At 43.2% G+C, this 10,000-nt stretch overlaps 1 protein-coding gene across 1 annotated transcript; it reads right to left on the bottom strand.

Moving 5' to 3' along the window:
* Positions 1 to 1,986: 1,986 nt before the first annotated feature.
* LOC137642998 (uncharacterized) lies at positions 1,987 to 7,895 on the bottom strand. The gene is made up of 2 exons (XM_068375856.1): positions 7,587 to 7,895; positions 1,987 to 2,070 (listed from the first exon to the last, which is right to left on the bottom strand). The coding sequence occupies exons 1-2, from the start codon at positions 7,893 to 7,895 to the stop codon at positions 1,987 to 1,989; spliced, it is 393 nt and encodes a 130-aa protein (XP_068231957.1).
* Positions 7,896 to 10,000: the final 2,105 nt, after the last annotated feature.

Genomic DNA, 10,000 nt, shown 5'->3' on the forward strand with positions numbered 1-10,000 from the left:
TTGACACGCCACATGGTAATCTGCACCCCGAACAGAGATTACGTATCGCAGGGGGCAATTGGCAAGAAACGAAATCGGGAAAGAAAAAGGGGGAGCCGCTCCCAAGGCTCCCTATCTCCCGTTTCGTAAGCGTGCCTGGCGCCAATCCTGGCGCCATCTGTATTCCTTGTAGCGTACACGAGGTGCTACAGATACTGTATGTAGGGAGGGGTCCTACAGCCCTTTCTTAGAAAGGCAAGGGCGGGTCCATCAGGACGACATGGCCATCTCACCCAAAAATAGATTTTACGCTTCGCTCAAATTCCGTTTTTTGGGCTCAAGCCATGTCATCCTGATAGAAGTATACCAGAGCATTACTGTATCTGTGGATTCTCAGAACGTGCCGTACTCCCCGGAGGTAATTTTTCCCGGACAACTAGAACTAGAGACCTAAGATGTTACCGTTATATATCTTTTCAACTAATAATAAACCATGTTAGAGCTTCCTGCCCCCTAGAGGGAAGAGTCCTACTAGACTCTGGAAAAGTCTCGGAGAGTACATATACCTATGTATGAATACCAGGTAAGCTAATATATTGGTCTCACCCTATATTAAGTAAAGCATAGTTTGTAAAGAACCACTGCGTCAATATGAAATATCGACCAGTTCTCCGCACAATACTTGTATTGGACAAAGGTTTATATCCGCATAGGAGGAAAACCAATGCAACATAGCTTGCATAAAGGAACAATTCTATTAGAATTATCCCAGATAAGGTACATAGAATGAATGCTCAATTACACCAGTAAATTGACACAGGTGAAGGAGACGCAAGGTTCTCAAGAACAAGTTTATTGACAGGCAATAAATAGACAGGTTAACCACAATTATATATATATATATGTATATATATATATATATATATATATATATATATATATATATATATATATATATATATATATATATATATATATATATATATATATATATATATATATATATATATATATATATATATATATATATATATATATATACATATATATATATATATATATATATATATAAGAAGAGGATAACCCAAAACTTTAAGCATGAGTATGATAGTAAACAGAACTTGTTTGTCTGAAAGAAAAAACATTAAATGCCACTTTTAAGATACCAAGGTATCAAAGTCATAAAAGTCTGTATTACAAATCAATGATATTAGCGTTAGAAACGCTCGGCACACATGTCTGCACTTATGCTAGGTTCACCTTTGGAAATGGAACAGTCTACATGGGCAACACAGTGCCCTCACTTAGTTTGTAGTAGAGTATGTAACTACACACTCACCCTGGAATTAATCGTCCCAATTAAAACCACTGTTCCTCGCAGAGTTAAACAGTAGGGTTAACAACGCGACCCACTGCTACCACAGATCTCTTTAGTTCCTCTACTTTCTTCGCATAGTGGCGAAAGAACACTCTGGAAGACTTCCAGCCAGTGTATGAACAGAGATGTTCAAAATCCATACAATTAAAGAAATTTAAGGATGAGGCAACTTTCCTCGGATCGTGACCTGCGGGTGTACTGTCAGGAACCGCTCTGCGAATAAAATATGTGATTTTCGCTCTGAGTTGATTGAGAGATAAATTTGAGCCTGATGTTTCTCCCCTGAATAGTTGACCACCCTTGAAGTCTGAAGTTCTATGAAGATAGACCTTTAGGCATTCTACTGGACATAGAGATGCATCTTCTTTCAGAGGGCAGATTCTCCAGGGACCCCACCTGTTGGTGGGTAACTCATTCTTGGCGAGAAACGTAGGATCCAGAAACAGGTTCAGTTCTCCTCCATCCAGGAACTGAACACGACCTCCCTCTCTCGAGAGGGCTACAATCTCACTAACCCTGGCCCCGGACGCGAGTGCAAATAGGAAAATAACTTTTTGTGTCAAATCCTTAAACGCACACTCTTCATTGCTCAACAGAGAGGTGAAATGAAGAACTTTGTCTAAAGACTATTAAATGGGCTTTGGAGGTGCTAAAGGTCTGAGCATAGCGCAGGCTTTCCGGACTTTATTAAAGATCTGGTTACCTAGGTCGACCTGGAAGGCATATAGAATGGGTCTTGTCAAAGCAGACTTACACGCTGAAATCGTGTTAGCTGCCAATCCTTGACCATGGAGGTGGATGAAGAAAGATAAGCAGAAGTCTGTCGAGATCTCCTGCGGATTCTTCGCCTTGACAAAGGCCACCCATTTTCTCCAAGATGACTCATATTGCCTTCTAGTAGATTTGCACTTATATTCCTCTAGGAAGTCTATGCTGGCTTTCGAAATCCCGAAATGCTTTCTCACAGCTAGGGAGAGAAAATCATGAGCTGCAGGGTCCGGGTTTTCTGTAATGAAGCGCAGACAGTCGACTTCTGGACTCGCTGGGTCAGAACTGGATCTGGTAGCGGTACAAACTTCAGCTGTAGTTCCAATGCCAGGGGAAACCACACGCTGTTCGGCCACTTGTGGGCCTCTATTGCCGCTACCCCCTTGAAGGATCTTAGTTTGTTGAGGACCCTCAACAGAAGGTTGTGAGGAGGGAACAGATAAATCCTGACCATCTGTTCCAGTCGAGGGACATCGCGTCCACTGCTTCTGGTAAGGGTTCCTCGTACGGGGACACGTACAGGGGCAACTTCTTGTTGTCTTTCGTCGCAAAGAGGTCTATCTGCAGTTCTGGGACTTGATTCAGAATGAAGGAGAATGATCCTGCGTCTAAGGACCATTCTGACTCTATCGGTGTGAACCTGGATAGAGCGTCCGCTGTCACATTGCGGACTCCTTGAAGGTGAACTGCCGACAGGTACCACTTCTTCTTTTCCGACAATCGGGAGATGGCCAACATCACCTGGTTGAGAGGTGGTGACCTCGATCCTTGTCGATTCAAGCATCTCACAACCACCTCGCTGTCCATCACCAACCTTATGTGGATCGAGTGATGCGGGGAGACTTTTTTTAAGGTAAGGAGCACTGCCATAGCTTCTAGAAAGTTTATGTGAAAGGTCTTGAATAGCTTGGACCAAGTCCCCTGGACTTTTTTCCGAAGAGAGTGACCTCCCCATCCCTCCTTCGAGGCGTCTGAGTGAATCGTCACCGACGGGGGAGGTGGCTGAAGAAGAACCGACTTCTTTAGATGTCTGGCTTGGGACCAAGGCCTGAGAAGAGTACTTAGCCGAAGCGGAACTGGTCTTCTCAGATCTCTTCGTGCGTTTGATGCATAACTTCTCCAAACTCCGGTTGCGTGCTTTAGCTGTGCTCTTAGCACTGGGTCTGTCACCGAAGCAAACTGGAGAGAGCCCAGTACCCTCTCCTGTTCGCGTCTTGATATCCTTTCGGAATCTAGAAGTCTCTTGACAGAACCCGCTATCTCCTTCCTTTTCTTCGTCGGGATGGAGAAACGGTGTGACAAAAGGTCCCATTGGATTCCCAGCCACTGGAACTTTTGAGATTGAGAAAGTCGAGACTTTTTTTTGTTGATCTTGAAGCCTAGGTACTCTAGGAACTGGATCACTTGACTGGAAGCTTGCAAGCATTCTGTTTCGGATGCTGCCCACACCAACCAGTCGTCCAGGTAGGCTACTACCTGAATTCCCTTTAGGCGTAATTGTTTGAGAGCTACGCTCGCAAGCTTCGTAAAAATCCTTGGGGCTATGTTTAGCCCGAATGGCGTGGCTCTGAAGGCGTATAGTCTTCGTTGTAGCCTGAACCCTAGGTAGGGGGAGAGTCGTCGGCTGATTGGAATGTACCAATAGGCATCTGACAAGTCTATAGAGACGGAATATGCCCTCTTGGGCAGTAAGGTCCTTATGTGTTGCAGTGTTAGCATTTTGAATTTGCAATTCACTATGAACTTGTTGAGTGGCGACAAGTCCAGAATGACTCTGAGCTTTTCCGAGTCTTTCTTGGGAACACAAAACAGCCTCCCTTGGAATTTGATGGACTTCACCTTTCGGATCATATTTTACTCCAACAGTTCTTGAACGTACTCCTCCAGAACGGGGGTGGAGTGTTGGAAAAACCGAAGGCACAGGGGTGGAGTGCTGTACCAGCTCCAGCCCAGTCCATTCTTGAGTAGACTTTGGGCCCAGGGATCGAAGGTCCACCGATCCCGAAATTTCAGAAGTCTCCCTCCTACTGGTATCATCTCACTTGGACTGCCGTCCTGAGGACTTGCCTCCCTGACCACGACCACCCCTGAATCCCCTTCCCCTTGAGGGGCGCCTAGACGAGCCTCTGGCTGCTCCTCTAGGCTTCGCTCGAAAGGAAGTAGACTGCCCTTCGAACGTTGGGGTGAATGCCGTGGACTGTGTTGACACGGCCTGGGGTACCCACTGAAAAGTGGTCGGGGTTTGTGCCACAATCTGGGGCACTGGAGGCAATGGCAATTGCAGTTGCTGTTGCTGTCTAAAAGTCTTGGCTGGCCGAGACGGTAACCTAGTCCTCATAGGCTTCCTCTTTGGTTGGGGACCCTCATCCGGGGAAGACTTTCTTTTGATAGCCAGGCCCCACTTCTGGAGAAGGTTTCCATTCTCCAAGGCGGCCTTATCAACAACTTCTTTGACCAAGTCGGTAGGGAATAGGTCTTTTCCCCAAATGTTGGAGGAGATTAGTTTCCTTGGCTCGTGCCTCACCGTAGCCGAGGTGAACACGAACTCCCTACAAGCTCTCCTTGCCTTGACGAAGCCATAAAGGTCCTTCGTCACTGTGGCCAGATGAGTCTTTGCCACCACCATGAACATTTCATGGACCTTGAGGTCACTTGCCATCATCTCAAGAGTAGTCTGAAGAGACATTGAGGCAGCCAGTCTTTCTTTTGTATCGAACTCTCTTCGCAAAAGAAAGTCAGACAGCTTAGGGAGGTCCTCGCCGAACTGACGTCCGGCAATATCAGCCTCCAACTTTCCAACTGAGAACGTAAGATGGACGTCCTTCCAGTCTTTGTGGTCCATAGGCAGGGCCAGCGACAAGGGTTTACACTCCTCCAGGAAGAGGTAAGGCTTGCCGGCCTCGACTGCTTTTAGTACAGCCGCAAACCCTTTCTGTAAAAAGGGGAAGGCTCTAGCAGGGAGGACATAAAGGAAGGGAGCTTCTTGCTCAATGCAGCTACCTTTGAGTTAGAGAAGCCCCTCTCTTTCATCGAGGATGAAAGTAGAGCTTGAGCCTTAGCATGGTCCATCACTATGACCTCCTTCGGCTCTGTCTCCTCCTTTGAAGCTGGTTCCTTCCTCAGCCGGACATAACAGTCCGGATATGAAGCCTTGCTGGGCCAGAATTCCACCTCCTCCAGGGGAACTGAGACCAGCTTATCCGAGATGACGATCTTTCTAGTCGTCATCGGCATGTGCTCAGCATAACTCCATGGATTAGCATCTGAGCACAAGGGAAGGTGTTTCACATTGAGCTTTTTCTGGGGCCCATGTGATTCTGCAAGGCACTGCATCCGCAGTTCCATTGCAGCCGCCTTCTCCTGATTCTCCTTCTGCATTTGTTGGATCATTCCAACAATAGAAGAGAGGGCCTGTCCCAGCTCTACTGGGAGACCGGACGATGTTGAGGGAATAGGCTCCGGAATCTGAACCGGAGTAGCCGACACCTCGTCGACCTCTTCCTCTACAACGTCTGGGTCTTGAACTTCATCCTGGGCTTCTGCCAGGAGGTCTTCCTCCAGACGCTCGCCCACGTCAGACATCCTGTCATCTAACTGGATGTCTTGCATCGCAACCGCCACTTCAGCATCCACCTGGATCTGTAATTGGGGGATCTCCTCTTGAGGCTGGGGAATCACTGCATCAGCTGATGCCTTAGGGAAAAGATACGCCCTCATCTTCTCACTTGGAAGATAAGGGCCAGAGGTGTTCTTTTGGAAGCCCCTTAGCCAGGTACGAAGCTTCTCCCTTGCTATATCCCTTGATTCCGCCGTCCTAGGGGAATCAAAGGCCTCAGTAATCAGGTTAGTGCACACAGTACATACCTGAGGGTCCCAATACCGGAGATCATCCTTGGAGACAGCGCATGCTGCGTGTCTCCTACAAAACTCATGTCCGCAGAGGTTCTTGCTGCGGACGTTGCAGAAAACACTTCCGCACTTCGGAGGGTCCTTTTGTAAAGAGAAGAAATTTCCATGAGTATCAAGTGAACTAAGTATCACTGGATATGCATAGTATAGCATAACAATTCAGAAAGGAAAGACACACACTTGTGTTTCCCTCACAACCCATTGCGGCAGCCTTCCAGATAATAAAATCGAATGGTTGTTCTCTTCTAGAGTAACCAATGCAAAGTTTCCAGGGGAAACAGGTGGAGCTCACACCTAAGCAATGATTTTAAAATCCTGGATAATAGACAGGAAAGAACTCACTTTCCTATCTGTAGGGCAACAGCAGAGGGCTGTGCAAGAAAACACAAAAGTGTTAGAACACACAGTGCTGTACCAAAACCCATACTATAGTTTTCTTCTTACAGTATCTGTTATACTGAAGAATACTGGTACAGTATAGGAGGTTATGTGCCGGCCGGCACACACCATAACTATCTTTAAAGTATACTACTTAACAGCTATAAGGCGGCAGAACGCTAGTTCAAATGCATGTGCCGGCCGGCACAGCCAATGTCGGTCGGCAATAACTGCTGACCGATATATCTTTGCCATTAAATCCCATAGGACGTCTATGACTTCCTGTCCTAAACACTTTCCCACTTCAACTGTATTCCATAAGTTATCAATTCATTCCTCTTTTCAATTTTATCCAGTACCTTCTTAACCTCTTCTCTGCTGATATCTTGATTACTCTTTCTTATTATCCTTGTGTGGGTGTTGTGGTTTTCATATAGCAATTATTCTTTCCGTTTAGTTAATACTCTTAAATTTTTGTCCTTGATCTTTCATATAAATGCTATTTTTTTTTTAATCATCTATATCAAAATAATGCTATCTTGTATATTCTCTGTTGGCCTTCAGTTATCTCTAAGTTCTCATAGAGCTTATCCATTGCAATTGTGATTGTCTGTGGAACTGACCTTTTAGTTTCGTTATTTGTAGTTTTCCAAGTTATTACATTTTCCTCAGGTTAATTCCTGTCATAGGCTACTGCTTCTTTTCCGTTTTTATCTTTTCTTGGGTTTAGGGCTCCACCACCAGTTCTCATTCTCATTTGATTGTCCAGCACTAGACATCTTTTCCAATAATTCTTCTGCTATATTAAAGTATCATTGTACTATTTTCTGCACACTAGATGTTCATATTTTCTGGTAATCTGATGCGCTGAATAATTGGTTCCTTAACTTTCTCTCTAATTTCTTGCTCTTCTAATCACCACCACTTGATCTTCGCTTGGACTAGCTTATTCCCCATTTCAAATCGTCTTAATGTAACAGGATATCTGACAGTAATGGTCTATACTGTCTGCTAATATACTCTCCTTCATTGATGTTACAACTCTTCACGTCTGTTGAATGGTTACTTTTATACAATAACAATTCTATTTCTGTTTGTCTCCTTGCACTACTGTATGTCACATAGCCATCATTTGTGAAAACCTTTTATTAATTTCCATGCTAAATGTCCGTACAGGGTCTGTTATCAATTCTCCCTCCTGGTTCATTTCTCCCATGCCATGTCCTCCATGTATTCTACTGACGTGTTCATGGTTGCCTCCGATGTGTCTATTCGCGTTTCCTCCCGAAACTAGCCTCTCTTCTATTTCTGGTGCTGTCTTGGCTTCATCCATATCTCTCCTGAAATTATTGTCTGCTTTTTCATTACACCTGGTCTGCTGTGCATACGTGCTTAATACACTCAAGATGAGTCCTCCAAAGCACAACCTTACTTTCATCAGTCTTTCACTTTTCCATTCTACACCCACAATGTTTTCTTTCATTTCTTTACTGATGACAATCCCTACACCACTTTATCCTGTTTCATTAGCTCCACTATATAGAAACTGATAGCCTTTGCCTATATCCTCTTCAAAGCACAACCTTAATTTAATTACCATCTTACTTTTCCTTTCAATGCCCATAATGTTTTCTCTCATTTCTTTACTTATGACATCCCTCCGCCACTTTTTCCTGTTTCATCAGCTCAGATATATAGCAACTTATAACAAATGACATCATTCTTTGTGTTATTTCTTCTGGTTCTTTTTTTCCTGCCCACATAAAATGTCAAGCCTCCTTCTCTTCATGCCATCTCGCACAACCTTGCTTGTACCATTCAATATGCCCACGTTCAATGTTCCAATTCTTATTGGTTGCACTTGTATCTTTAGCTGCACCCATCCTTGACGTGGCAACCATTGCCCATTTATCATGAAACACAGGCAAGGCCTCTGCTCATCATGTGAGAAGGGTATGCCTTGCCTTCTACTGGCAGATGTTCCTTGCTGTTCATAGTTTCGGCAGAAATATTTACAATTGGATGCTTTTTGTGCTACCAACTACAACATTTTCCCGAGCTTGGGAGAGGCATAGAGTTGCGCTGGCTTGTGCACTGTAACGGTCTTGTTATTTGTCTTATCACTCGGTCTTCACTGCACTGATAATAGACTAATATGTGTAACCATGCTACCTCATGATTGATTTTGTTTGAATTTTTTTAAATTCTTGCTCCCAATTCTTGGTATATATGGTTGATGCCTGTTTAATAAAGCTTAGTTGCATTCACCTTAATTCTCAGTTACAACCTAACGACCCACTCCCACTTTGGTGACCTACAAAGGACCAGCTCTCTCTCGCCTTCCCCCTAACTGCTGTCTTACTGCTTGATGTTGCTGCCCTCCGACCCTGACCTCTATCAACACCACACCCATGAAACTACAGCCCTTTGCCAGAACAGGGGCAATCACCTGGTTTTAGCGTGCCGAGGTCCATAGGGCAATACTCACTCAAGCACAGAAGCAGATATGTTCTCGTGGCAATCCCCGATGACACTTTCTCAACAACCTTGAATTATCTTTGCAAACAACGGGATACCCACAACAGTATATGACCCCTGAAAACATGCTTTCTACTGATGTACTCGCCATAGCCCGCCACTCGTATAGCCAAGCTTTTCAGATCTTTCAACATCCGTTAGGGAATCAAAAGACTTCACATGCCCTCTGGCGATAATTTGGGGCGTTTCCACATAAGTAATTTTTTTTTTTTTTTTTTGCTATTAGAGCGACAATGAGGTTAGATCATCTCTTAATACTGAAGACATTGTCCTTCAATGTCTTTGTTACAGATCTCTTGCAAGAGGGTACAATTGAGCCCACTATTCAGTTCTTTTTATTTTCCTACTGTTATTTTGAAGTTTTTAAAATCGTGTTATTTTCAGGTTTTTATAGTTTATATTTCAAATATTTATTTCAATGTTATTTTCGTTCATAAAGTTCTCCGATTTTCCTTACTCCCTTTCCTCACAATGCTATTTTCGCTGTTGGAGCCCTTGGGCTTATAGAATCCTTCTTTTCCAACTAGTGTTGTAGTTTAGGGATTAATAATGATATTAATAATGATAAAATAGTGATAATAATAATAATAATAATAATAATAATAATAATATCATTATTATCATTATTATTATTATTATTATTATTATTATTATTATTATTATTATTATTATTATTATTATTATTATTATTATTATTATTATTATTTTAAGAATCTTTTTTTAAGAATGTTACGTATTTCACATACTTTTCTTCCAACGTTGCAAGGATATTTTGCTTATGTCACGAAAGTACAATCACTACTTGACACAATGCAATAAAACATAATTTCATAGCTGTTATAGTTTGGCTGTTACAAGGAAAAGAAAAAAAAATATTGTTAAAAATTATGTAAAGAAATGCCCCCCCCCACCCGATAAAAAAAAGAGAGAAAAAAAAAAAGTAAACGTTGGGTAGTCTCCCCTTTGGCAATTTGATTTCTCATTCCCAAGTCGAAACTTCCCACGTCGTTCCTCCTCCCATTAACAGAGAAAAAAAAACAAGAATAAAAG

The sequence above is a fragment of the Palaemon carinicauda genome, chromosome 6, assembly GCF_036898095.1.
Source record: "Palaemon carinicauda isolate YSFRI2023 chromosome 6, ASM3689809v2, whole genome shotgun sequence".
NCBI classification, from domain to species: Eukaryota; Metazoa; Arthropoda; class Malacostraca; order Decapoda; family Palaemonidae; genus Palaemon; species Palaemon carinicauda.